Here is a 27,625-nt window from a genome sequence, read left to right on the forward strand (position 1 = left end):
CGAAACAAAAACAGAAAAGAAAGAGAAAAATACAAACGCCCATCATGCAGTCGTCAATCCTGATAAATCGTTACATGAGGATGCAGTTACAGCAGCATGCAAATACATGAGATCTTTTGAAAGGCCTTCACTTCAGCCTTGCAGTCAAGGGCTGAGTACGGTGCAGAGGTCGTCAGGGTTGTCAAGGCCAAAGCCTGCCATATCAACAGAGTGCAAGGAGCCTGGTCCTCGCCCCAGAGAGATGTCGGATGAAGCATAATCGTGCTTGAGCCGTTCGTGAGGTCCGAAGAATGGCCGACTCTCTTCGTTGGGGGTATTCCCATCACCAACCGCCCAAGGACCATGTTGCCAGAATCGTGTGTTGGCTTGTTGATCGCCAAAAAGGTCGTGGTGATCATGGTGGACTTCAACTCCGTGGCTAGTAAAGTCATTCGGCGATTGGAATCGCAGATGCGACCGACTAAAATTCGAGCACGGTGAATCGGCGTGTAAGGGGAAGTCCAAGCCTGATAAGGGCAGGTCCTCGACCGTGGTGATGTCAATGGTCGGATTTTCTGTCTGTTGGGCCAACGCCGAAGCCAGTCGCAGGTTGGAGGCCGAGGAACTTTGGCGACTGTGAGTAACCGACCGCTCCATGGCCCGCTGCACAAAGCTGCCACATGTCTTGAGGATCTTCTCCTGGTCCTCCGGTGAGAGACTGGCGAAGTAATCATTAGCCAGTGACGGTTTCGGTAGTTCCGGCTCATGACGAGTCAGGCCAAATGTTGTCCGGGCGTATTCAGTGAACCCTGATGGCATATCATAAGGGGACTGATAAACCGACGGAGCCTGCTCACGCTGCTGCTCGAGAAAGGCATACTTGCGAGGCAGCTTGGGGGTCGCAGCGGTACTCTTGTTTGCCATCTCTTGTTTCACATTTTCCGATTCCTTCTTCTGGAGCACATCCAACCGGTCGCGGTGACTGATAAGGGAGAACCGGAGCATTTGTAATAAGCGGGTGACTTCTTCGGATCGCATATTCAGGGGCTGCATCGGCAGAAGGGTTCCATCGGGGGCACGAGGCTGGACACGCTGTTGGGCCATGGCCAGTTCGAGTTTCTCCAAGCCATTGGATGGCGGTACAGAGCCCATGGGACCCAGGAGAGTTTCTACAACCAACTCGGGCCCGACAAGGGTATAGCCCGCGAAGACATTGGCATGGTCGGTAATCTGGGCCAGTCGACGACGGGCAATGAGCTCACGCACATTGGCAAAATTATTTGCAGGTAGGTGGTTATGACTGGCGGTAGTGGTGGTGGCGGTGGTGTGGTTGCTGCTGCTGCTGTTGTTGTTGTTGTTGTTGTTGTTGACGATAATGTTATTGTTGTTATTATGGCTGCTGCTGGTGTTCTGCTGCTGCTGCTGGTGATGATTGTGCTGCTGATAGGAGGTGTGAGATTTGGTAATTTGAGGGTAGGGAGCATGACGGGCAGATTGAGTCGGTACAGATCGATAGGCTGACGGCATCGCAGAAGCAGCAACAGCAGCAGCAGAAGTAGCGACGGGAGAAGAACGAGGAGGAGGGGCAAAAGGAGGGCGCTGCGGCAGCGAAGGGCGGGAGGCGGCAGCAGCAGCAGCAGCAGCAGTCACAGCGATGGCGGAGGCGGTGGTGTTGGCGGCGGCAGAAGAAAAATGGTGAGGAGGAGGAGGAGGGGCAGCAGAGCCAGCAACAACAAAAGGTGGCAGGCGATGGTGGGGGTAAGAAGAGGGGAGTCGGGCCATCACGGCGCCAAGGGACTTCACACTATCCAGGAAATTCGAGCGCGGGTTGTGGACGGGCATGCTAGGGTTGTGTGTATATTGAGCCCTACACTCGGTCGATGACTGGCCCAAATAATACCAGATCTGTTCCCCTTTGTCCAGGTTGACCTGCACTGCAGGTGGGGCAGTAGGATGCCTAGTGCTGTCCACCGTCTCAAACTCGGCCCACTGATATGGAGATCGCCCATCGCCAAAAGGATTTCCTGCCACTGGCATTGCGGATTCCACTTCTCTCCGGGCCTCGGGCTTTCGGGCGAGATGTGCAGGAAGTGGCTTGATGCCCGCGGCCAGGGGAAAGAAATTGCTCCTCCGTACGACCAGCATCCACCGGTATGGTAACTCGATTACATCCCTGAACAATCACACCAGTCAGCTTCATGGATTCCCAGATAGGAAAAAGGCAAACAAATCTCAAGCCCCCACTACTGGTATTGTGTGGTCCGTGGCGGCAAGAGTACCATGGGATGGATGGATGGATGGATGGATGGGAAACTGTTGTAACTTACCCTCGTGGGAGCACCTTGACCAGCAGGGTGCGTTCCTCCGGTCGGTTCTGGAGCACAACTGCGCCGTTGATTTCCTTGTCGGCTTGGAATTGCACCAGATCGCCAATGACGAGACGTCGGGCGGCTTCGATCAGTTTTCGATCGTATTCGGGTGACTCTGTGCTGGCCAACCAAGTAGGTTTCTTCTGACGATGATATTTGCACTTCAGGTCGACGCTGGGGACGGAATACTGGTTGCCATCGTCTGCAACAACGGCAACCAAACCCTGCTCCACTTGCACACCTGCCAGGAGCGCACAAGTCGCATGGTATGACCGGGTACACTTGCCGAAGTTGCATTGGAAGCAAGCGCCACGGACCTCACGGCAGAAAAGGCACTTGAGTCCCATGCGAGCCTTGGGGATCTTATCAACGTCACAAACCACTTCCTTGCCAGATTCATCGCGGAGGACGCTGGTTTCTTCCGTATACAATGCACAGCGTCGGTGGGCGTGAGTTTTCCCGTCCTCTGTAGGTAATAAATCCTCATAGTCCAGATTGTTGGGGCACAGGACGCAGAGATTTTTCCTCGGAATATCGACGCTGACTCTCATTCGCTTGGTCTTAATCGTGTCGCCGCCGTCCAGCTTGCGTTTACGACCACGGTTGGACGTCTTCTCGGGGACACTGCGTGGAGGCGTTAAGAGGTCTGAAGCGCCCTCCAGTCCATCGAGATCACTCTCAAAATCACCATAGTACTCGGGTGTCGATTCGCCGCGAAGCTTGCGGTCGATATCTTCCACGTCGATCCAGACACTGTCAGCTTCGCAGTTGCACTTCTTGGCGACCCGACCGTAATCCAACCATTTCTCAGTTGCGAAATTGACGGATTCGGCACAGTTATACCCTAGATTATATCCGGAATGGTATCCATAAGGGTAGGTGATGACAAACTCCCCTTCATAGTGGACCATTTTGTTCACGGTAATTCCGTATTGAGATTTAAGGAGATTCGGCGAGACCAGGTAGGTTTTGTGGCGAAGGAACTGGTCGCAATTCTTCGCATCACTAGGCCAGATGCCTAAAATTCGTAGACAGTTAGAATCGTCATCCTGTTCCAGGGCCCAACTAAACCATTGTTTTAACAACCAACTTACTTTTCATTGCTTGCTCAAAACGAGGCGCATCTTCTTGGGAGATGCTATACCACTGCTTGGGCGCCCCAAAGTGAATATAGTTGATACTGTAGAGGTCTACATCCTCCAAGTGCCAAGCGAAGGTCGCCTTCCACATACCCAAGTACAAGTATGCCGTATTAACTCCAGGCACTTTCTGGCCGATAACATCCAGCAGATTCGGTAGCTTGGCGACATTCCATGAGGTTGTACGGTCATCAAAGAGCGAGCCTGGCATATCCGCACCATACATGGGGTTGTTGAACATCAGGGACTTCCAGTAGGCGGTCTCCAGCTCTTCGCATCTTTCATAAGTGTACTCTTCGCTGTCGTGGATCCGGTAGTCGAAATCCTTGAAGGCCTCTTCGTCCACATAGTCGATTGTATCGCCCTTGTTCTGCTTTCTGCGTGCGGTGACGGACTTGGGCTGTCGTCCCCTTGGTTTTGGTGGGGGTAAAGACTCGCCATCGCTCAATTCTTCCGATTTTGTTTCGACAGGGTTTGATTCGGGGGAAACGGGCGTGGGAGGGCCTTCGGGCTTGGTCCTCTCGAGGCTCTCTTCCGTGGGCTCCTCCTTGATTTTAATGGGTTCTTCTTTGATTTTGGCCTGGTTGGATCGCTTAGGCGGACGGCCAGGTCCTCGTTTTGGGGTATCCGACCGGGCCGTTTGGGGCTTAGGGGCCGGAGGAGCACGAGGAGCACGCTCCTGGTTCCTCCGCCTCTCGCCTCTCCTAGCAGGCGGTTGGTGGCTGCTCTCCTCACCCAGGGCCTTCCATTGGGGGAGGTTATATGATCTCTGTCTCTCAATGTTCGCCTGAGTATAGGTTCCGTGGGAGCCATGGAATTCCTGCATGATTGGGTTCTTCACACGGATCTTCTTTATAGCTTCGTCAAGCTGGGGGAGAGAGTCACTCCTAGAGACAACATCTAATCAGCTACCTTCCGGATGCGTATTGGAGATCCCTTGAAAAACGTACCACTCCCTAGGAGGAATCACTTTGACGATCCCCGATCGCATGCCATATTTATCGATTCTATTGATAAAGGCTTGGAAATCGCGGAATTGGTCCATGGTCTAAAGGGTATTCAGTCAGCCGATAGCGCCACCACCGGCTCCTTGATGCAGCGAAATCACTCACCGGTTTGAACACGGGGACCTTGCCACCGCCATAGTAATGATCTGGTTCTATTTCCTCCTCTTCGCCTTCTATCGATGGAGCTTCCTGGGCGGCAGCGGCATTGGCATCGAGCTCGAGGTCGGAGAGCTCGGAAGGAACACCGTCCGGGGTCTCCTTCATGCCGTTGATGCTGTGAGGGGGGGTGATGGAAGCTGCATCGGTCGCAGGAGCAGCCGCGATCGATTCGAAAGGGGGGCGATCGAGCATTGCGGCCATCGCCTCAAGATAGAGGGATTGAGAATTGAAACTGGTTGGGTGTGGATGCGGATGCCGTCGTCGAAATATGCGACCGCTGATCGACGGCAGGTGAGGGATTCCCAGCGGTCGGGGAAGAAGGCGTTAGAGAATAAGGACGGACGGACGGACGGACGACTGCTTTCGTGCGTATCTGTAAGGTTGATAAGACTCGCGCAAAGGATATCTTCTTCTGTTCTTTAGTTTTATTTTCTTTTTCTTCTCTCGCTGTTCTTCTCTTCCGCTACTGGTGGCTTCAAGACGCAGACAAACAAGAGAGGACAATCAAAAGGAGGGAGAATAAAAAGAAGGTGTAGTGTAGCAATGGTCCGTGAAGGCTTCCTTGATGCGAATGGCTAAGATAGGTCGTCTATCATGAGTCGGCGAAAGGGGGGGGGGGAAGGGGGGAAAAAAGGGAAGACGGCGAAAGCGCAGGAAATAGAGATAAGGGTCGGATAGACGGGTCGAAGGAGTGATTAGCAGGTGGATGGACGATGGGATGAGATCGGTGCTCCAGCGGAGAGACAGTTCAAACTTCAAACTATCAAGCAGCGCAAAGCAAGCCCCTCCTCCAGTATGAGGGATTGGAGTGAGGAGATTTGATGTGATGCAGGAGCAGCAAGACTAGAAGCAGAATAGTATTCTCTCCAGACTAGTTCAGTGACTGTGCAGGGTGGAAGAACGGATGGGACGCTAACAGGCAGGAGGAAGCCCCAAAGGCCAATCAGTGTCACGTTAGAAAGTGTCGAAAGGAAAGAGAGAGAGAGAGAGAGAGAGAGAGAGAGAGAGAGAGAGGTGGAACCAGATGCTCAGAGCACGATGGGCTGACTGTCAAATTATTGGCAAGAAAAGTGGACATGTTTTTCGTTTTTGGGGGGGGTTGGGAGACCTCATTCTACTAATTTACCAAGCTACTTCTACTTTCATCTTACTCTAGTACTAGTAAGAGGTACTCTATAACTACAGAGAAAGATTGAAATAGTACTCCATTAACGACATTCTGAGAATCTGAAGATACCAGACAGATGAACATCCTGGGCGCCTGAGTAAGGCAGGGAATATACGGAGTCACGGGAGGTATGTAGCTGAGCCTCTCAACTTTGTTACTTTGGAGATATTGTGGATGGCATAGAAGGATGAAAAACAGACATCTTAAACAGAAATGACTTAATACAGTCAATCATCCGACCTCAAGAGTCTTCTGGCATTGATTCCCAGCTGGAAGAGTAACTACAGAGTACGACTCCGTATGTATTTAGTAAGTGGCCTGTTAATGGGACAAGGAGTACTACCGGTGGTAGACCGCAGCACGGGAAAGGCTACGATTCTATTCTCTCTTCCGTCAATTCATCATGATTGACTAGATGAATTCCAGAATTTCACCCTTAAAATACCTTTCAATAAAACACAATATCATACCTGTAGGAAGAGTCGGAACTGTAGACTGATTAGGTAAGAAACGGTGGCACTCGTATGATCTCATCATGGAAAGCCGGTGTAAAGCGGCAACCAGACCTACATAATATAATCATAAGATTTTACTAGCAATTAATTTATGTATAGTAGTTATACTCCATAGTTAGATACATGGTTATAGAATATTATAAAAGGAAAAAAATCAACCTGAAGGGTTCGTCTATTGATGTAACACTGCAGGGAAACACTTTCTTCGTACTGTACCTAGCATGCACGAACCACATGTACTTAAGTACTTATACTACTTATGTAGTAAATAATATGTCATAGTGTACATATCTATCATTCTAAATAACATCCCTCCTTCCTACTTTTAATTCGAACTGAATCAGCTCTTCATACTATGTGTACCTAGGTATACTATAAGGCATACGTACACTGATACTGCTAGTAGGTACGGAGTAGAGTAGGTACTGAGGTAAGTGCCTAAAGCAAGCCAAATTGGCCCATTTCCTTAATAGATCTTGTGCATGCATATGCCTAGACCTACATACACTCTGCAACTTCTCAAGGACCGATGCAGGGTGGGTTGCGTGGCGATATAAGGCTAGGATGTGTCATATCTACTTTTTTCTTACCTTTCTTCTACTCCATCGCTACTAAGTAAAACCTTTAAGGATGAGGTCGTTGGGCATGCGTGTGGCGTTGGTTATCTTGTGCCCTTCTTTCTTTTTACGTGAACTTCACTTGAGGGTTTTATTCACTGTATAGATAACTACTTTGCTTACCTAGGATTGGAGGTTGTAGTAGTGTAGATGATACTGTTCGTTAAGCGCCAGGTTCAAATCCCAATGTGATGAAAGGTGTATACCTATGTATCTCATATATATATATATACATATATACATTGGAAAAATATCCTAATGTACTTTCCATGTACTAAATAAACCCCCTAGACGCTGAAATACAACCAACTACACACCCCTACATGACCACCACAAGACATGCCCTGCTAGCTCAGCTCAGCTAAGCTCAATATTCATTTAACCGCAGTTTCTTGCCCACGAATCGCCGTCTCTCGGGTTTGTCCCCGGCTCGGTCTCGGTCCACATTTAGTCCCTTCAGGGCATGGAGAAGCATCCCTGCGTCGAAGAATCCGTCTAGTTCGATATTAGTATACTGTGTTTTCACTACTGGAAAGTATGCGCGGCTGTGGAGAGAATAAGAGGGGGGAAGCACTTACATCCGCCCATACCATCATCATCCAATTCCCCACTATCTGTCGTCGGTGTCTCCATACCCCGGATATGGCCCGTGTCACTTCGCACGATCCGACCCCGCCGAGGATCACGCTGGAACCGCTCCGCGATCATGTCCATTTCTCGAGCACGGCGGGTCCGCGGGCTGGTTGGCTGGCGGTTGGTTGCGCGCAGCAGCTTCCGGATCTCCAGCAGGTAAGACTCCAGCGTATGCATGAGGCGCGCTGTTTGGCGGTGCTTGGACGATGCACAGAACGAAATCGATTCGTCCTTGATAATGTAGCCGATTCCGAACCCGTCTGCGGACGTCGGGCCGAAGCCAAAGTGTCGCAGCGACGGGTTGCCGCAATTTGAGGTCGACAGGATGGTATTGTTAATCTTGTCCCAGCCGGGATCACTAAAAATGGCTGGGGTTGGGGGCATGGTGCGCATCCCGCGCAGTCCGTAGCTGCTTGTGGAGGAAAGCCCGTCCTCAGATAATGTGGTAAAGGATCTGGGAGACCCGACGGACCCGTTCTCGCCAGGGCTGGTGTAGCCGTTCGACCCTTCGCCTACGCTGTTGTCCCCAGAAATCGGGACCTCGTCGAAGGACCGCTGCCACAAAGTATAGAGTGCGTACAAATGACGGTCCTGCCCGTGTCCCTTGGAGCATTCCTTGGTTGTCGCCGTGTGTTTCTCGGTGGCTATTCGAAGAGAGTTCACTTTTTCTTCGGCCGGATTATCGCCCCAGAAGGTCTTGACAAACTCGACGGATTCGTTAGTGACGGTTCGGATTGCTTCAGTCCGGCCGTGAAGGAAGGCCTTGGTCATCGCGGGTTCATAGGTGTTCACCACATGTCCATAGAGGCCGTAGTAAGCTGCCTGGAACGCCATTTGGACGAAAGCATCGGGCGAAAATCCCATAGATGTGATGAAGGTTTTGCCATAACCTCGAAAGTCAAGCACTTGGAATTCGTGCTGTTGGAGGAGATCGGAAAGGTGTGATTCCGCGAAACGGATCGCAATGCTCAACTCAGGTGCCATATCCCACTCAAGTTTCCGGGGCGTTGGGCTTACGTTGCCAAAGCTGCGTGGGTCTCGTTTGGATGGATCTGGGCTACTGGTTTTCCAGAGACTTGGAGCTTGACCGTTAATAGTTCGCGCGAAACGAAGAATGGTGTCCGTGTACACATCACTGGCGAATCGAAGCACTGTATGTCCATCCACGCCAGTATGTTCGAAGTTGATTCCCGCGCTACCGTTCTTACACACGATGATCTGAAGCTTGTCGTACCACCGGTTTGTGCAGGTACCCACCTGCACGCCTTTGATCACCTCGCTGGTTCCGCACAGCATATTTGCACAGAGCTTAGATGTGTTGCTTGGCTCGGTGCCGTCCAGGCATAGAACAAACAAAGCAGTATCGACGATATTAAGGCATTCCGCATTGTTGGAATTCTCGTCTTTGGTCAAAATATCCCTCAATCCTGACCAGACCTTACGGTTTTCGGTACTGAGAACGCCGAGAGCGCCTTTTGCGGCATCGTGAATTGGAGTTTGCTCTGCATCCGCAATGATCACTTCAAGATTCATTGCTATGTCTTTCTCTGTCATGATGTGATCGTGATTTTCATCGAGTACATCAAACCAATAGAACTGACCACGGCACATGACAGCTATATGCTTCGCGTTAGGATCCTGGCTGATGACACATCCGTTATCTGTCGGTACACGTGCGGTTCCGAATAGTCGAGAGTATTGGTACATGCATAGTGGCGTTCCGCGGACAGTATCCGGGGGTAACTCCTCACGTCTGACCGCACGCACGAATGACAAGGCCGAGACGGCAAGCGAGGCTGCCCTTGTCACTTGGTTGTTCCTTGCAGGAGTTGGGTCATCTTCCAACAAGAAAAAGGGGTTGAGGTTGAGGACCACGGCTGTTCAACCGATTAATTCGGGTATTTGGGATCGGGGCGTTATCGGGAATACTCACGGCTATCATAGTTCAAGTAAGAGTCATACCCTAGAGCTGTCAGTAATGTAAGTGGAATTTTATTATATCGAGGGGGAACCTACAAAACTGCTCGATGTAACTTGTTTTGGATGATGCGTACTTTTGAAGCCTCTCTTGAAGTATAGGACCATCGGTTTTGAGGAAGTCACGTACGGAGGCCCTTGTTTCTTCTTGCTCGCGCATTGTCTGTAGCGGAGAGAGAGCATCGAGATACTTCTGACATGTGTTTTCAAGGTCCGGAATAGGAAGCTTGGGTAGAGAATCCTGGTTCGCAAAGGTCAACCCGTCCTTTTTAGAAATGTTTTCAGCCAACCCTCCATCTATAGATGTGGGCTTGATCTTGGCTTCAACAGCGGGCTGCGAACGAGGAGAATCCATGGTAAAACCCAACGGCTTTGGAGCCGTGAAGTATCGCACTGCGACAGACGAGTAAGTCATCGTGTTAGCTAACAAGGCACGTTTCCAGGAAGACGGATCAGGCGTAACGACAAGCGAGGAAGGTAGGGATGGAGAGAAGACGTAAAGCGCTTCGATAGAAATAGTGGCAGTCTTGTAAACAATATGAGGGCATGGATATTATCTCATGACTACTCTAGTTCACGGGAATGATACAAGGGCCAACTTTCAACAAGCACCACAAAAATTGGAAGGGAGAAGATAGGAAGACACAATACAGGAGGGGTATATGTCTACGCAGAAGGAGAAACAGGCGAGATGTCTGTTTATGTAACCGTGCGCGGAAGATATAGAACCACCACCAAGGTTGGGTTATCCGGGGAGCGACAGCCGGGGGTGGAGCCAGGAAAAGACTCGGAACAACGGGTGAAATAGCGTGCTAGGACGGAGGAAGGGACGCTTACCAGAGCCTAAGCAGGTAGCAACAACCTACAGCTGCAACTAGATATGTTAAACCGCGGTGGATCGCCTCCGTCGGCATAAGGGCCCCGGTCAGTCCAGTTCCCAGAGCGTATCGGCGGAACGGATGAGGTCAAGTTTGGCGGGATGTATATTATAGAAAATGCCTGATTGCGAAAGAGATATATGCATAGGTCTTTAGAACAAAAGACACACATGCAGTGATAACTTGTTAAAAAGTAATGATGACCTTAATGGTAGAAGTGGTCCAAGGTATAGAAATTTGACTCGCTCATACCGGACGAGAGAGAGAGAGAGAGAGAGGAAGCGGGGTGCAAATGACGACAGGTGACCAGACTGGCAAGTGGGATGTCACGCCGGCAGTATCATGCACGGAAGAATGGAATAGTAAACCGGGAGATATTGCTTTAGTCCAGGCGTTAAAAATAGAGCAACCTTAAAGGATGTGGTGGATGATACCAGATCACTTGCCGCTGTACGTGAAGAATTAGCTTAAAAATGGTCTATCGAGCCCGAAGACGTCCATTATTTAGTTATAGCTCGAACTTAGGAGAAGCAGTTGCAATACTGGGCTAGGACAGGGACCAAAGGGTCCGCAGAAATGACGAGTTACCGACTGGCCTTTCTGAGACAGCAGTTCGGGCGAAGGGAGACAAGAGTAGTCTGGAATATGTACTCCGTAGTAGTACTCCGTAGTTATATCTCTGGATGCGGGGAGATTTTCCAGCTCCGGTGTAGTCACGTGGATTGCAGGGGCGTGCATAGCCGATTTAGGAAACTATATTGCTTGTGACAACATCAGAAGAATATGATGATTTACAGAGTACAAGCCTATAAGGGATGGTTAGAAAGAGAACTGGATTGTATTTATTGGATGACATCTTTAACAACAGGTTAACTCTCTGGGTGTAAGGACCCTAGACCCAGTTGCATGAGCCCTGAACACACTGGGGACGAAGGGACCTTGTAGTTCAAGCATAATATAAAAGCTTCACCTTTATGAATCAATCAAGGAATTGCAAACCATAATCATCAAGCTTAACCAGGTAGCTTAAGGAAAACACAGTCTATGCACAATTGCCCTGCCTACTATAAGGCTACAACCAAACCCTCAGCTAAAACCACTAGTCTATATTTGGCTAGGAGGTATTTGGTAATGTGATCCTGTAACATGATGAAAGGTCGTCAAATTATGATATTGAAATGTTGACCAAATCAAATTGAATTCAGGTCTAAGCAATAAGCAGAAGAATAATTAAGTTAGTGGATACACACAAGAGTCAAGACGAAAAGAATTAGTTAAGGGGACTGTTAACGCCACACCCTGTATTGATCCAACCACACCCCCTAACCTGATAATGCCATACCTATTTATTACATGATTTTTTTTCTTGCTATATATGGTTTAGTATTAGGGTAATTTTATAGGGTATTACTATTATTACACATGTTATAGTATCAATATTAACTGCACCAAATGCATGTAGACCACGCAGACCACCAAAATGCCGCCCAATCTTGTTGGATACGAGAGCTCAGACGATGGCGAGGATGCTGGCAAGGTCAGGCCTTAGCTGCTTCCTCCACCAATCAACCAGACCTTTCTATCCTGACTAGCATGTCAGGGTGCAGGGTCGGACTCAGGTATTCATTAACTAGGAGCTAACCAGATAGAATAGGCAGAACAGCAGGTACCAGGTAATAGACAGGACATAGCTCGAAGAGCTATAACAGGATCAGGAATAGTATGGCTTAAAATACAGGAGTAGAGGCAGATAGTTAGTTAGGGCAGAATCTTAATAAATAGGTACTATAGCTTCATACCATGACAGTACCTAAGTGAATCTTGGTATTGTATTAACTCTATATGTACTAGCGCTCTCAGCCTAGGGTTCGGGAACAATCTGTAAGAAGTCTGGGGTAGGCATGGCAGTTGTGCAAGTCACTGTACATCTACGCTTCAGCTCAGGTCTCATGGAACATTCGTTATTCAGCTTTTTGCTAATCCAGAACATACACTATCCAGGGCGCCATGCACAAAGTCAAAAGAAAAATATGCAGCAAAAGCGGAGAGAAAAATGCAATAGCTTCGAATTGTTGTTCAATGACAAGGTCGAAGAAAGGTAAAATAAATATTCACAGTTGAAGAAAAAAAAAAAAAGTGAAGAAAACGTCAAGTACAAGTGAATGTGGTTTTTGGTTCCGATGGGCGCATTCTGCGGGGATAACTTCCCCAGAGAAATCCCGGCAGGCAGGCTTGGCAATTGGACACACCACATAGCACGAGGCGTATCACAAAATATAGAGCAACTGGACAAGAGAAGTTCGAAAGGAGAGAAAAAGCTGATAACGATCATCTCCAAAAGGTTGGGGGTGATTTATTTGAGGATCTCGAAAGTTTGCAATGCTCAATTGAAACCGACTGATATTCAGAGTGTATCCAGTTACAGGAGAAAGAGTCCGAACCAGCTCCAAACACCGCCATTTCTGCTCTTGGTATCCGTTTGTTTGTTATCCAGAATCTTGGTGCCGTTACGCCAGCCAGTCTATTGTCGTCATGCAAGTAGGATGGGTTCCTTGCCAGTTGAGCACTGCGTCCACTCGCAATCTTTAGGAAGCAATGTAAGGAGCATCTCCAAGAGGACGACCCACGTTATCTGCATACTCGCCATCGTAGTTTCCTGCGAGTGTCACATATTAGATAAAGAAGAGAGATGATGGCATTGTTTGCTGTCACTGCTTACCTGGAGGACCGTAGTTGCAGACAGTGAAGGGCAATGCCATGGAGGAATCAACATTGCCAAGACTGTTGCAAGTAACGGTGGCACAGCCAACTTTGGTGGTTCCCTTCCACACAATTTGAGAAAAGTGGCCCCATTTCTCAAAATCGGTCATATCAGGGTTGGCCTCGCCGTAAAGGCTGGCAAAGTATTCCATCTCATCGTTGTACATCAGGTTGGAAATCATGACAGCGACATCATCCGCAGAGACACCATAACCAATGTTTTGACCGTATCCACCGCCGTTGATGCTCCTATGGATGGATTAGTAAAGGCCCAAGTATTCAATCATGTAAATACATAGATACACTTACGTATCATGCTCGTAGACGCAACGCGCAGCGAGCACTTGGGCACTGGCCTCGAGATCATCGGACCAGGTAAGCGAGGTGGCAGAGTGGTTGCTACGGTGAACGTTGTGGCTGTAAATAACGTTCGACTGGTAAGTGTTGGCAGCGGTAGCAGTAGCGGTAGCAGTAGCAGAGGAAGTGGTAGCAGAGGAAGTGGTAGCAGAGGAAGTGGTAGCAGAGGAAGTGGTAGCAGAGGAAGTGGTAGTGGTGGCGGTTGTGGAAGCGGTGGAGGTGGTTGCTGCTTCAGTAATAACGGAGGTCCAAGAAGAGCTATAGGTGGACTCCCAGGTGGAGGTCGAGGCCGTTTCAGTTGAGGCAGCGACAGTGGCAGCGACAGTTGTAGCGACAGTGGCAGCGGCAGCAGTGGTTGTACTAGTCTCAATAGAGGCAACCTCAGGGATAGGGTCATGGACCTTAACCTGAGACTCCCTGGTGGTGGTAGGCTCGACAGCGGCAGTAGTGCTGGTGCTGGTGCTGGCTGTGGGCTTGATAGTGACCGTAGTGGTGATAGTCACAACAGTCCAGTCAGTTACGGTGGCGGTGGTCCATTCAGTGACATAAGATTTCTCAGCCACGGCACCCAGGGCGCAGAGCGCGCTCAGAAGCATCGAATACCTCATTGTGGTTGTTGGAAGTACTTAAACGCTAGTAGTAAATTGTCGCGAGAGGGCTACCACAGATCAACTGCGTCCGATCGTCCGAACAACTTCTCCAGGAAGTAATCCGCAATTGACTGATTGATTGTCAAAGGGAGCGAGCTTGAATAATCCACCTGAATAAGATGGAAGAATCAAGGTCTGATTGAGGCGGGAAAAGCAGATCGACTGCGAGTTGGGGGTTGGGTTTTAGGGAGCGGGTACGAATTCCAGTCGTGTGTATAAAACAAAGGAATGACAGCCTGAAGGGACACTTTTTTTTGAAAGAGTGAAAAAAAAAAGCGTGCCAAAGAGGCGGAAAGGAATGAGAAAGGTAGAGAGTGGTGAAGAAATGAAGAGAGAGAGAGAGAGAGAGAGAGAGGGAGAGGGAGGAGGGCAGTTGATAATAATGTACCCAGCGGTGCTAAGGAATACCGGAAAGGAGAGACACGAGAGATACTACTAGTTAGTTACCTAGGTAGAGGCTGACAGAGTATAGCAAGCAGTGGGGCACACGTAATCTGGATAGATGGGATAATTAAACATAAATTAATTAATTATAAATGTCAACTGGGGGGAGCTTTGGATTGTTATATTACTCTAATATCAGGGGAGTCTTTAACCCATCTCCAACAGTAATAACAGACTCCTTTATAGATGATGGTATTACTGAAGCCACAAGAAAAAAAAAAAAAAAAAAAGAAATAAACAAGAGAACCATGGAATGAATGCCTTCGACAACTCCTTTTTGTCTCCTGAGCAATTTTAACTGTCCCTAACGGCAGACTGAAGATCATTATCGCCTACGCTATGAAGTAAATCCACAGTCCACTCACAACATTCCAGGCAAAACAAAACACCTCCTAGAGGAATCCCCAACCATCAAGAACATGTTTCCTCCAGGGACTAGAGCCCAAGGGAAAGGAATAGAAATACAGTCACAGTCAGGGTTTCCAAGATCCCTTGATGATAGCTTTTTGTCTGATGCAGGTACGTAGACAGTGGGTGAGTGGTCCCCTCTTTTTCCCCTGACAGCCGCCCAGCTTATCGTTTCAGGCACCCTCTCAGGCAGCCAATTATCTTTCTTTTCTATAAACAAGCCTCGAAGTTCCGACTCCTCAGTTCAGTACTCACGGAAGATTTCCACGTCGTTTCTTTTCCCTTGCGTTCTATTTTCTGTGGAAGTGATTAAATTATTTCTTTCTGACTGATCTTAATGAACCGCTTAGATGAAAACGTCCAAGAAATCCAAGGAACCAACCTCCCAACCTGGAGCGGGAACTGTCTGTCCGTACCCGACTGGGATTCAAGACCCATACATAGCCCCGTGGAACAAATTTCAGGACGGGACGCTCTGACTGGTGATAAATGAACGGGCCACAAGCAGGAGGGATTAACCACCAAAACTTGGCAACTGGGCAGAGGGTCCAACGTTTCATCTTCATTACCGCCAGACCTTTCGCCCTCGGAGATTGGTTCCAGATTTTGCTGCTCATCTGATTTGTCTCCATTTTCGCGCGGGAACTCATTCAACGAGGTCGAGTCTAGAACCGCGCTTTCTTCTCCCATTTGTCCCCCTTTGAAGTCTCTAGACTGACATCTGAAGTGAAGCGTTTTGAGGGATTGGCCCCCTGTCTCCCGACCTCGAGAGTCGAGAGTTGAGACCAGGTACTTCAGCCTTGAGCGTCAAGCTCTACGGCGGCGTATATTACGGGACACGCGGTCATTCAAATGCAATCATCCAATCCAAAGTACCTACTCCGGACTAAGAATAATGAGCGGTGGATCGAAACAACCCTGTTTCTTGGATTGTTTCATAACCCAAACAATGACTGTCCAAGGATTCAGAACCTGAGCAATCACAACTCCAACAAAACAAAGATCAGATGAGATAAAACTCGGAGAGTGAGAAGAGTTTTTTGACTTCTGGTCAAGATGGACTGACCGACTGACCCGACCTTCCAACCCTGAATATTCAATACAGAGTACATCGTAATAAAACCCCGATCTGTTTTAGATCTCAACGCCACCTACCTCCCATATAGTTTAATAACATACGGAGTACGGAGGAGATAGTAATTTCCGTGTAATCCTTACTAGACTCTACTGTACGTTCATCCGCTATTCTCCATTTCTTAGAATCAACTTGATTCTTCTTGATTAGTTTTTTTTTTTTTGTCTTCTTCAGCGGAAGTGGATCTAATGGAAAACTACTAGTAGTAGGTACAGGGTATGATCTCCGTTGGAGGATCCAATATAGAAAGGATCACTCGGTAGTTATAGGTAGCTGTTTGCAAAAAAAGAAAGAAAGAAAAATAGTGTTTTTATACTGTACTCCATAGAGATCGAGGATGCATTTTGAATAAAAATAGAGGCTTGATAAAAAGTCAATTCTGGCCTTCTACCATACTTACATACTTACATAACTATTACACTGTCACTTACAAATGATTCTTGGTATCATGATATGGTATAAAAATAGAGTAAGAACTAGGTAGGTGAAATTGGACTCAGAGAAGACGAAAAAAAAAAAAACCTGCATACTCCGTACTCTACTCCATAGGCCACACCGCTGATATACCTATATATATATGAGTTATTTCATTTCATTGCATGAACTGATCGACAAGTGATAACCCATGCTATATCATACTAAGTGCAATAACTCCATCTATTTATGGCACGGGGGGGGGGGAAGAACAAAAAGAATAAAAAGCCACCGGCAGACTATGTCCATTTTTTTCGGTAAAATTAACATCATCATACATCAACGTTACGACAACGTCCCTCCTCGCAAACCTGGAGATAATTTTTACTTGGTGTGGACGTCTTAATATCCTTGAACAAACGGTTCCTTGTGCGCAGCCAAAACGATTGGTTTCCAACGAAATCTGCTAGATGCGAAGGGCGCATGTCCACCAGAGCTGCGGTTGTTGTTGATGATGTTGACAGCGGCAGGCCTGCCTCTGAACGCATCTTCTTTATTAACAGTTCCCGTGCAGATACTGCCGGTGCGTTGGTGGCCGCTACCTCCGCTGAGGGGGTTGCGCTGGATGAAGGCACCGTCATTGAGCAGTATACGCCTGTAAGATTCCGGGTTCCTGTCTCTAGTCCTACAATCGCGTCCAAAAGACCAACATAGAGGAATGGGTGTTGGAGGATTTCCACTGCAAAAGAATGGCAGGTTTGACGAGCAAGGGTGCGGTATTCTTCGTCTTCAAGCAGACCGGAGAGGCGGAGGAGATTGCGCGCAATAGCTCCGTTGACAGATGGGACAGCGGACTCTGTGCCAGTCTTGAGTCGAAGTAGAGGACCAGGGGAACCTGGTGTCACTGTGGATGGTGTAGTATAGTAACCGGCAGGCGTTGATCCTACGTGGGCAAGGAAATACTTGTTGAGATGCCCTAGAATGAACTTGGTTAGTGACTAGAAAAAGTCTCATTCGGATGCACCAGTGACATACGCTGCAACTGCTCCGCGAACTGCAAATAGTTGTCGTCAAATGTCGCCTCATACATATCCAGCAGTCCACTGGTGAGAAATGCATAATCTTCCGCGAACCCAGGGGTGTTTCCTCGGCTGCCATCGCGATAGATCCGCCACAGTTGGCCGGTGGCCTGGTCGAACAAAGTTTCTTTGATAAAGTTGATCGCCTTGGCAGCAGCTTCCCTGCATTGAACGGCTTTCGAGCTCTCGATTTCTTCAAACAACACGCTGCACTTGGCTAGCGCACCAATCGCCAGCCCGTTCCAGGAAACGATGATCTTGTCATCCAGATCAGGTCTCGCGCGGGTCATTTCTCGATACTCGCGCAACTTTAGTCTGGCAGATTTGATGATTCTCACCACCTCGTCCTCACCCAATCCAAATTCCTTGGCCAGCTTGCTTGGTGTAACCTTAACAGAAAGCACGTTTTGGTTCATAAATTCATCGTGAGGATCGTTCTCTGGCGCAATGTTGCCGTCGGGAAGAACACCCCAATGGCGAGCACAGACTCCAGCATCCCGTTGTCCAAGCACCTGTGTTAGCTCCTTCAAGGTCCAGACATAGAAGGCGCCCTCTCGCTTTTCTGTATCATTATGAGTCGGCAGGCTATCCGCATCTTCAGAAGAATGGAACGCCCCGGTAGGCGATTGAATGGGCGCGGAAGTCAGGTAGGTCGCCAAGTCGTACACTGCACCAAGTAACTCGGGATTATGAGTGATTTTGAAGGCATCAGTGTACACATCAAGGAGTTGGGCCTGGTCGTATAGCATTTTCTCAAAGTGAGGCAATCCCCAATCTGACGTGACGCTATATCGGGCAAACCCATGACCAATATGATCTCGTATACCTCCACGGGCCATGCTGATAAGTGTATTAATGGTCATTGTGGTTGCGTATTCACATTCTTCACGCCCAACAATGTCGGTCACAGCCTTCGGATAGATACCTAGACGGAGCAAAAAGCTTAAATTGGTAGGGGTTGGGAATTTCGGTGCTTTAGAAAATCCACCATGTGCTGGATCATACCGAGAAACGAAGTGTTGGTATGCCTCTTCCAAAAGTTCAATGTCTAGATCCTCGTCGGCTGGCCGATCACCCTGGTAGGAGTGTGTGCCCTCTTCCGCAAATTCTCGCAGTTGTTTTGTGATTTCCTTAGCGCTCTCACAGCAGCGCTGCTGTTGAGTTTGCCAAACATCCCGTAGTTTTTCGAGGATTTCGACGAAGCTTGTAGTCTCTGGTCCGTGTAGTGCCGTGGAGTTCGGGCCAGGCCAGTAGGTGCCGCCGAACACTGGTTCTAAATCGGGGGTTAAGAAAATATTTAAAGGCCAACCACCTGAGCCTGTTGTTGCCTGGACATAGTTCATATAAATGTCGTCGATATCAGGTCTCTCTTCCCTGTCGACTTTGATTGGGACAAAGGATTCGTTGAGGATGGAAGCCACCTCTGGGGACATGAATGATTCTTTTTCCATAACATGGCACCCTATCACAGATCAGGACTTGTTTCTTCTCTTAGCAGTGACCAATAGGGGAAACGTACAGTGACAGGCTGAATAACCGATACTCAAGAAGATTAATCGGTTGTGTCGTCGGGCCAAGTCCATGCTTTCGGCATCCCACAATTGCCAGGCCACGGGGTTATGCCTGTGCGCTCTCACCTGTACTCCACTCAGTGTTGTCCCACTTGAGGTATCAGCTAGGTATCAACTCACATATGGAGATTTACTGGCAGCCAGTCGATTAGCCAGCTTGGGCTCGGTTGCACTATCATGAGTCTGCGGCACCTGCATGTTGGAAGGGGCTGCCATTTTGCAGAAACCACTCTTGCAACGAGCTCTGTTCGATATAAAGAAGAAGATAAGTATTACACGCAAGTAAGCCCGCTGCCCGCACTGCAGTTCACACCAGCTACCAACAGGACGTTGGGGCGCGGGGTTTCGGCGATGGGGAAAATAGAGCCACTAAGCTGAAAACTAGCCAAAATATGACAGAAGAATCGACTCCAAGGCCCAAGGAAGTTCTCTTTTAATGCACAAAAGACAAAAAAGAGTCAAGAGACCCAAACACCAGGTTGGCTGCTGATGTTGGCTGCTTCCGGTTGATCATTGTTGGCCCGCACTTTGCGTCATGGTTGCATGTCCGTGAGTCACGTGCCTGGTGGTTACGAGGAGGTACTTTTACACCACTTGCTACCACTCCAAGATCTTTCAAAACTACAGCTCAGGGAGCTATGACTGGCTTCCTTGGAGTTTCCTTTCGATTCAACCCTTTTCATCCAGCTAATCCTCTTCCAGTAGCTCTGCTAGTTCCCGTTCCTCCTCCTCTGTCAGCATGGATTCTGGGTTCGCAGACTGCTCCTCGGCTGGGGGCTGTGTTGCTTCAGTCACGGCTTTCTGGAGTTCATCGGGCTTCAAAGACCACTGCCGGATGGTCGCATCAATGCTGACACTAACCAGCGTGTATCCTAGAAGAACTAAACCTGTTATCTCCTCGTAATGGCCGGAAAATGTGTGGTAAAGTTGTCCCGTCTAATCGCCATCTAGTCAGTAAAAGAGGTCTAAAAGACGAGAGGGATATAGAAAGACATACTGATCTATTCCATACGCGAACCTCTTCATCTCGACAGGCAGTGACGACCCACCCCCCTCGTTCGTCGACCACCACATCGCGAACATAATCTGGGTGGTTCAACGTCAGATTTGGCTTCCATCCATCTTCCCTCACCAGACATTTGGCAGTTTTATCAGCGGATGCTGTCCAGAGGTCAGCGTCTTGGTCGAAAAAGAGCTTGTAGACGTTTGTTTCGTGGGCCAGGAGAGCCTCTGTGCCAGTGAGATCTTGGCTGCCTTTGGAAATGTCGAAGCGACGGATTTCTCTGTCACTACCAGCGCTGAAAACGACTCGTTCAAGACTATCAGGGTCAAGGGATGCCGGATCAATCGTCAAGTCCTGAATTCCTTTGGTGTGGCCTTTGAGCACATGGAGTCTTTCGCCGCTCGCAATGTCGAATACCAGTATTTGTGCATCAGCACCCCCGGAGATGAGGACATCCTGCCCATTTAGTCTCGTACTAATAACAGCCCTCACAAAATCCGTATGGCCTTCATATCTCAGTGTCGGTTGTCTCGTAGTCACATCCCAGCTCCAAATGGTTTTGTCCCAGCACGCAGCAAATAGTAACTGGCCATTGGGACTGAAGCAGATGCTCGTAACGGGAGCTGTGGGTCCTTTGAAAATCGCAGCAGTTTCACCAGTCTACACAACGACAACGAGGAATAATTTAGTTACGATCCGTACACAGACATCCATCCTGGCTGGACTACATACTTCGAGTATAATGTTTCTGACTGTTCCGCCGCTCTGGGCTACATACACGGCACCTGCTTTCAACGGATCGGGTTGTACAGCTAGAATCTTGCTCTGGAGCCTGATGGGGGAGCCGTGTGTGTTGCTGGATTTAGCGTCCTTTCGCTTCTGTTCATCAAGCGCGGACCTAGAATTATCAGCGAGGGCTCGGGAGGGGAGCTGAGGGTACACACGTCGTTTGAAAGAAATCGTCACGATGGGAGGAGGTTGACATGGCGGCTATATAGAATTAAAGAAACGTATGATAAATCAAGAATCTAGAGGAAGAAAAGTTTAGAAGACGAAATAAAAGAGAAGAAGGACGCCCACGTCGTCACGAACAGCTGGGGAAGTCGATTGTCGAATCCCAACGGAGCGAGAAACTGCCCTCCAAGCTCCTGTCGTCCGCCGTAGTCCACAATCCTTTTTCCACCACAAACTTCGCTCTTCTTTCTTCCTTTTTCTTTCCTCTCTTCTTCCTTCGCCTCCTCCTCCCTCACTCATTCCTCCCTCAAACTGTCCTCTCTTCCTCAACTATCTCCTCCCTTCCCTCCATTCACTTCCCTCTTCTCCCCTCTCTCCTTCTATTTCCTGTTTTTCTAGCGCGTCAACCGCGCAGTCCTGCCCGTCATCATGGATATGAACCATTTAATAGGGTCAGTGGCCTGAACCCAGGGTATGTGCGTGGCTAGGCTAGAATTAACACCTGGCAGTCAACGTTTCAACCTAATTTCCAAGAGTGATATTCGGTACGTCTTCTCTGCTGGACCCCGTGGTAGTTTTTTGGTTGGTGGTTAATTTTCTCGCTTAATCTCGCTAACTTGTCCTAGCTATGTTGGTACTTTACATGAGATCAACCCGGAAGCCTCAACAATAGCCCTGCAGGATGTTGTTTCATTCGGTACTGAAGGCAGACGAGGCAATCCTGCCGAGGAGATCGCCCCTTCCAACAGTATCTACGAATACATTGTCTTCCGTGGGAGTGATGTAAAAGACATCAGTGTTGCCGAGGACAAGAAAGAAAACACACAACCAGAGCCTCCTCAGGTTCCGGATGACCCGGCCATTCTAGGAGTAAGTAAACCATCGCTTTATTTCTCAATTACTCTCTCCTATATCACTCCCCGACTTGACCAATCGTGGTCAAGTAAATGATCATAGTGATGAAATATTTCGGATGTAAACACAGACCTGTTCCGAATTGCGCAAAAACCGTGTGGATATTTCCGTTGCCTTCCTTCTGAATTGATCATGCCCCCTACGTACACTTTGTGTGTTGTTTTGCCGGATGCAGAATGAAGACACCTGGCTAACTTGGCAAATCAGAGTGTATCTCGTCCGGGACCTGGTCCTCAAAGCCTCCCTCAGCCGCAGCCTCAGCAGCAGCCGCCAACCCAGCAACCACAGGGACCTCGTCCTACACCTCCTGGCTATCCTCAGCAACCTCAGTTCCCAGGCTACTACCCGCCTTATGGACAACGCTTTGGTGGGCCCCCCTTCCCACCTGGCCCGGGCTTCCCGAACATGCCATATGGAGCGCCTCCGGGCTGGTATCCTCCTCCCGGCCAAGGCTTCCCCCCGGGGCCAGGACAATTCCCCCCTCAGATGCCGATTGGACATCCTGGTCAGCATCAAACACCACCACCTCAGCGAGCGGGTCCTCCGGGTATGCCTCAGGCTACTTCAGAGCTTCCCGTTAGTGACCATCCCGTGAGCAAACCTGTTAGCCCAGAGATCACGCCGGCTCCTGCTGCCACTGAGGCTGCTCCACCTCCTCCCGTTGCGTCTAAACCCTCTGTGGCAGAGGCCGTCAAGGCTACAACTGGATCAATGGAGCCAGCTGGCCAGAAATTTTCCAAGACTCCTCCATCCGGCCCGAAGGGAGGGCGGGCCCCCCCTGTCATCCCCATCGCAGCTGCAGCCAAACCACCCGTCCCTAATGTTCCCCTTGCTCCAACTTCGGTAAACAATGTGACACAAGGCACTGCTCAAGCTGCCATCACGGAAGCTACTCGTGCAGCTACTGCAGCTGTTGCTGCGGCTATGGCAAAATTGCCTCAGCCTAGCGGCCAGAAGAAGGCGCAGTATCCTGATTCGTCAGTTGAGGGCGTGGCAAAGCAGATGGGTGAAATGAAGCCGTATGAGAGCAACCGCGGTCCCCGAGGTGGTCAACATCCTCGTGGTCGTGGAGCCCACCGTGGTCAATACCAAGGGCCAATGAAGAAAGTCGAAGTTCCTACTACGGATTACGACTTTGAAACTGCCAATGCCAAGTTTAACAAACAAGACTTGGTCAAGGAAGCCATTGCAACCGGCTCTCCTGCCCATGATATTGAAGCTCCAGCTGAGATCGCTGCTCCCGAGACCGCCGATACCGGCTCTGCCAACGCCTACAATAAAGCTAATTCTTTCTTTGACAATATCTCAAGTGAGGCTCGCGACCGCGAAGAAGGCACTGGTGCCCGAACTGGTGGTCGTGAGTGGCGCGGCGAAGAGGAGAAGCGCAACATCGAGACTTTTGGTCAGGGCAGCGTTGACGGCTACCGGGGAGGCTACCGCGGTCGCGGAAGAGGCCGTGGTTATAACCGTGGCAGAGGTGGTTACAGCCGCGGCTATGGCTCCCGGGGTCGGGGTGGTGTTCGCGGAGGACGCACCATGTCGCAGTCCACTGGTGTTCCTACTCCCAACTAATTTTTTTTTTTCTACCTTTTTTCTTTCACGCCCTTTTGTTTTCCTCATGGCTTGGAAACTGTTTGACGGCGCATTTAGCGGTGGAATTGTGTGTTTTCATTATGTCTTGTTACTGGTCTGTTTTGGAAGTGACGAATCCTTCCGACGGTCTCTCTGATATTCCCCTGGCGTCTGCGGTAGCATCCTTTGAAGAACTCGAGTCGAACATGATATCGTGCTCCTCAAGACTTGCGGATTTATATTTGGGATCCACATGGGTTACGATAGGCGGGCTTCGAGAGCAATGAGCTGGGCTGGCTTTGATTTTTACACGGTGTCGCAATGGGGCGTTTGTTTTCTTGCTGCATGGATTGGTCGTGGGCCTCCGTTGCATCACTCAGATATCCGGATAATGATGCTATCTGTCTTTTTATGTTGTACCCGCTGTCGTGGAAGGCTTCTGCAGCACCAGCGATGGTACTCGTGTATCATACATGATAACTTGAATGAAAAAAAATCCCTAAAACGGGGGAAACTCGATCGAGGTCTCTCCCGGGAAAATGAGCTCTTGTCTCTGTGCATTGTTTACTAAATCACGTATTCATCTGTGGAAAAGTTATTCAGTTCACCCTCATTTGAACTCGCCAGTATGGAGTAGAGGATTTTTAACCTAACTTGGCCAGGGCTCAGGAGGTATAACCTGGCAGGATATGTATGGGATAGAGAAAATGATCAAATAGCTATCTATAGTCGTTCCTTTTCCTCCCAATCTATTTCCTATTTCCTATTTTTTTTCCCCCTCTCTTTCAATGAAGGAGGAGGGGAGGGAAGGAACAAACAAACAAGCTAATTCATGTAATGATTTATTATTGAGGTGAGGTGAGTGAGTTCACATCCTATGCAATCAATGAACATGTACATATACTACTACTATGATGCTCAGGTTAAGAAGTCAAAGTGAAAAAAAGGTCATTCATAGTCATAACTCATTACATCGTATCATAACAGACAGAATTGGCACACGCTTGTGTCCTGATCAATCCAATCCAATCTTTCCTCCTAGATCACATTCACATGAAAAGAATCGAACAGGATGAACAACCCGGACGTAAAGGAAAAGCCGAAGGAAGAGAAGAAAGGAAGAAAAGAAAAAAAAAAAAAAAAAAGAGGCTAGAATATATCTTCCGGCCACTGGAAATTCTCATCTCCGCCTGGGTTCCTCACCTGTACTCGTCTCCTACCCATCTCCTTGGCGAGTCGGCGATCAACCTTGGCTGCTGTGGCTGCAAGGTCCTTCGGAAGCGGAGGCACAGGCGGAATGTACTCATATCTAGCCCTTCTGCTTCTAGGCGTGGGAGTCGGGTGATTCTGGTCCGCTTCGGGATCTTCCTGTTGGTTCGTGTGCTGGTCAAGCATCTGGCCGGTTTCGTCCATATCATCCTGGTGGTGCTGGTTCTCCTTGTTCTCGTCGGGTTCGTGGATATGCGATGCAGACCGTAAATCCCCACGCCCCTTTTTCATCCGCAGCACAGGCGTCACCGATCGGTTGCGCAGGTTTGCAGAACGCAGCGGCCGGCTTGCTCGTTCTTCACCGGGTGCACGACCGTTCTCGCTGGCGGCTGGGCTCGGTCTTGACTTTTGTTTACGCTCGACGGAGCCTGGGCTGTCACCGCGGGCGGTCTTGGGTAGTTTGGCTTTGCGGGAGGGTGTCGTTGCTGCTGCTTCGGTTGATGGGGGGATTGGAGGTGGTGGTCTTGTCGGGGGTGCTAGGGTCTCAGACCTTGATGGGTTCGAGGACTGTTGTTGTTCATCGGAGGGTGCTGGTTTTCGGGATTCTGGGTCTGGGGACTTGCGTTTGCGAGACGGGCTGTGTGGGGTTCGAGATCGGGAGTCCGCCCGAAGAAGCCCTGGATTGGAATTGGAACGCCTCGGGGTAACATTTCTGGGTCTGCCGTCATTGGCATCTGCCCGTTCTCGTACTTTCACAGCTATTTCCTGAGTAGTGATAGCACCCTCTGGGAGCGGCGGGTTCAGTGGTGTTGTACACTCCGGTGTTGGCGCACGATCGTTGAGAAGTCGCTCTGATGGCAGCGACGGAAGAGCTCCCGGAACAAACCTCTTCGGGTAGAACTTATCTCCCTGGAGACTGCGCATGAGTAGCTCGTCGTCGCCTGTGAGTTCCCGGAGCTCCCGCTGGGCTCGGTCAAGCTTGTCCTGAAGGTCACTGACCCGCTTAAGCAGCTTAGCCTGGCGCTGCATATCCTTGCGGGACTTTTGGTGTCGCACTTCCTGGTCCTCCCCGTCGACATGCTGCCGGACAGAAGACGTACCATCCGCCCGTTTCATAGACGGAATCCCAAGTGATGACTTGGCCTTTCGCAGATCCGGGAACGATGGACGCAATGAGCTCGAACTGCCCGTGACAGACTCATTGCTAGGACCGTACCCAGAGTGCTGTCGCGAATGCTGTCCGCCTCCACCCCTACTACTACTACTACTGTATTCCATCTTCTCCTGGATAGACTTCCAGGTTTGATCAGGAAGACCGGCCTCCGCGGCTTGCAGACTTTGCATATAGCGACCCTTAACCGTGCCTTTATATCCCGACCGCTTCAACTCCTCATAAGCCCTCTCGGCCTGACTGAGCGGATCATTCGCCGTCTCCTGCCCGCGATGCCCCTCTTGCGGCCCCTTCCAGATCTCAGACATATTACTCCAACTCCCCGCGAACGGGTGAAACGCCGAGGCAATGGCCTTCCCAAACCGGAAGATCCCAGACTGTCTACTCGAACTCCGTGCCGTCTCGTTCTGTATGCCTGCCATTGTTCCGTCGCGTAGGAAGATACTCGGAGGCTTCTCGCTCACAGTATCATTCATATGCCCCTCAACAAACCGAGACCGGCGGCCTGAACGCCCGGGTCTCGGTGATCGCGGCGACCCATGGGCCGAGCCCGAGGGCTTGCCATGATGCTGGAACGGCCAGAGCTGCCGATAAGCGATGGTTTCCCGGCGCGAGGGTGCCTCATCATTTGCTGGGGGTTGTTGATTCGGCCAGTCATTCGATCGGCGTCGCTTAACGGAATACGACGACGGCGAAGCATTCGCACTCGCACCTGTGATCGGGGTAGGCGGCGGAAGTGGAGAATGGGCTTCCTCGGCATCATCAAACTGCCCAGACACTTCCGAAAAAAAATCGGATTCCACACTGAGGCTCCTGGTGATCCGTGAGGGGCGTCCATGCTTTCGCGAATAGGAGGTGGGATCGGGGGAGCTGCAGCTCAATTCAAGCGAACGCTGCAGCTGGCGATCCGCTTCGTGGGGATCGATGTCGACGTCTCGGTCTCCATTGACGTCAACGCCAACAACATCCGGAGACATCTAGGAGGCTATGTCAGGGATGATTCAATTCAATTCCATTCGTTTCTTTTTTTTTTTTTTTCCAGAATGATGACATCAAAATCGCATAGGAGATGAGAGCAGGGTCAGATAAACGAGGGGATCGAGCATACACACCTCCACACCGATTGTGATGGCCTGCTTGCTTTTTTTTTTTTTTCCCCTCTTTATCTGACTTGAATTACAAGGCAACGAGGAGAAGAGGAGGGTAGATAAAATATATGAAGTAGAACCCTGGACGCCGAGCTAGACCAGCGCAGGGTTGTGGGAGAGCAAAAGGAAGCGATTTCTGTGTTGTTTTGGTGTAGTTGGATTGTTGGGATTGTTGTTGTTGTTGTTGTTGTTGTTGTTCAGGCCCAACGCGCTAAGCAACACAACAACCACCGGACATTAATTATATATATATTATTATATCAAGCCGGGGGATCAGCTCAGAACCCACTCCAATCAAAACAATCCCAGGTATTACCTCGTATCTTTCTTTTTTTTCTTTCTTTCTTGGTATTTATACCACTTCGCCTTTGCGTGGCTGGAATGCAGAATGTTG

General features: G+C 49.5%; 8 protein-coding genes across 8 annotated transcripts; 2 read left to right on the forward strand and 6 right to left on the reverse strand.

Annotated features, from left to right (window-relative positions):
• Nucleotides 1-144: 144 nt before the first annotated feature.
• On the reverse strand, nucleotides 145-4,854 carry P175DRAFT_0529803 (putative jumonji family transcription factor; the record flags this gene model as incomplete). Its single annotated transcript, XM_040899725.1, has 5 exons — nucleotides 145-2,152; nucleotides 2,307-3,366; nucleotides 3,443-4,374; nucleotides 4,438-4,535; nucleotides 4,600-4,854. 5 exons carry the CDS (start codon nucleotides 4,852-4,854, stop codon nucleotides 145-147), a joined length of 4,353 nt encoding a protein of 1,450 aa, XP_040754117.1.
• Nucleotides 4,855-7,320: 2,466 nt separating this feature from the next.
• P175DRAFT_0432966 (choline/carnitine O-acyltransferase) lies at nucleotides 7,321-9,978 on the reverse strand (the record flags this gene model as incomplete). The annotated part of the gene is made up of 4 exons (XM_040893573.1): nucleotides 7,321-7,448; nucleotides 7,532-9,463; nucleotides 9,520-9,549; nucleotides 9,603-9,978. 4 exons carry the CDS (start codon nucleotides 9,976-9,978, stop codon nucleotides 7,321-7,323), a joined length of 2,466 nt encoding a protein of 821 aa, XP_040754118.1.
• Nucleotides 9,979-13,026: 3,048 nt separating this feature from the next.
• On the reverse strand, nucleotides 13,027-14,166 carry P175DRAFT_0529806 (CAP domain-containing protein; the record flags this gene model as incomplete). Its single annotated transcript, XM_040899726.1, has 3 exons — nucleotides 13,027-13,097; nucleotides 13,161-13,450; nucleotides 13,511-14,166. 3 exons carry the CDS (start codon nucleotides 14,164-14,166, stop codon nucleotides 13,027-13,029), a joined length of 1,017 nt encoding a protein of 338 aa, XP_040754119.1.
• A 2,775-nt stretch (nucleotides 14,167-16,941) lies between these two features.
• P175DRAFT_0431220 (thioredoxin domain-containing protein) lies at nucleotides 16,942-19,457 on the reverse strand (the record flags this gene model as incomplete). Its single annotated transcript, XM_040893472.1, has 4 exons — nucleotides 16,942-17,585; nucleotides 17,645-19,150; nucleotides 19,208-19,325; nucleotides 19,380-19,457. 4 exons carry the CDS (start codon nucleotides 19,455-19,457, stop codon nucleotides 16,942-16,944), a joined length of 2,346 nt encoding a protein of 781 aa, XP_040754120.1.
• A 489-nt stretch (nucleotides 19,458-19,946) lies between these two features.
• On the reverse strand, nucleotides 19,947-21,247 carry P175DRAFT_0529808 (WD40 repeat domain-containing protein; the record flags this gene model as incomplete). Its single annotated transcript, XM_040899727.1, has 4 exons — nucleotides 19,947-20,195; nucleotides 20,257-20,922; nucleotides 20,995-21,160; nucleotides 21,207-21,247. The coding sequence occupies 4 exons, from the start codon at nucleotides 21,245-21,247 to the stop codon at nucleotides 19,947-19,949; spliced, it is 1,122 nt and encodes a 373-aa protein (XP_040754121.1).
• A 277-nt stretch (nucleotides 21,248-21,524) lies between these two features.
• Nucleotides 21,525-24,030, forward strand: P175DRAFT_0499276 (putative G2/M phase checkpoint control protein Sum2). Its single transcript, XM_040896695.1, has 4 exons — nucleotides 21,525-21,668; nucleotides 21,726-21,761; nucleotides 21,843-22,086; nucleotides 22,339-24,030. Exons 1-4 carry the CDS (start codon nucleotides 21,646-21,648, stop codon nucleotides 23,701-23,703), a joined length of 1,668 nt encoding a protein of 555 aa, XP_040754122.1. The 5' UTR covers nucleotides 21,525-21,645; the 3' UTR covers nucleotides 23,704-24,030.
• P175DRAFT_0143821 (uncharacterized protein) lies at nucleotides 23,831-24,444 on the forward strand. Its single transcript, XM_040892422.1, has one exon. It carries the CDS (start codon nucleotides 23,957-23,959, stop codon nucleotides 24,272-24,274), a length of 318 nt encoding a protein of 105 aa, XP_040754123.1. The 5' UTR covers nucleotides 23,831-23,956; the 3' UTR covers nucleotides 24,275-24,444.
• A 162-nt stretch (nucleotides 24,445-24,606) lies between these two features.
• On the reverse strand, nucleotides 24,607-27,427 carry P175DRAFT_0499278 (putative nuclear RNA binding protein). The gene has a single exon (XM_040896696.1). It carries the CDS (start codon nucleotides 27,058-27,060, stop codon nucleotides 24,853-24,855), a length of 2,208 nt encoding a protein of 735 aa, XP_040754124.1. The 5' UTR covers nucleotides 27,061-27,427; the 3' UTR covers nucleotides 24,607-24,852.
• Nucleotides 27,428-27,625: the final 198 nt, after the last annotated feature.

This window comes from Aspergillus ochraceoroseus, assembly GCF_002846915.1.
Source record: "Aspergillus ochraceoroseus IBT 24754 chromosome Unknown P175scaffold_2, whole genome shotgun sequence".
In the NCBI taxonomy this organism is placed as follows: domain Eukaryota; kingdom Fungi; phylum Ascomycota; class Eurotiomycetes; order Eurotiales; family Aspergillaceae; genus Aspergillus; species Aspergillus ochraceoroseus.

Excerpts from the sequence above, each read along its gene's own strand:
- P175DRAFT_0499276 (XM_040896695.1), top strand. The coding sequence starts at position 21,646 with ATGGATATGAACCATTTAATAGG. Across the intron at positions 21,762-21,842 it reads ATTTCCAAGAGTGATATTCG|CTATGTTGGTACTTTACATG; the intron begins GTACGTCTTCTC and ends AACTTGTCCTAG. Across the intron at positions 22,087-22,338 it reads ATGACCCGGCCATTCTAGGA|AGTGTATCTCGTCCGGGACC; the intron begins GTAAGTAAACCA and ends TTGGCAAATCAG.
- P175DRAFT_0143821 (XM_040892422.1), top strand. The coding sequence starts at position 23,957 with ATGGGTTACGATAGGCGGGCTTCGAGAGCAATGAGCTGGGCTGGCTTT.
- P175DRAFT_0499278 (XM_040896696.1), bottom strand. The coding sequence starts at position 27,060 with ATGTCTCCGGATGTTGTTGGCGTTGACGTCAATGGAGACCGAGACGTC.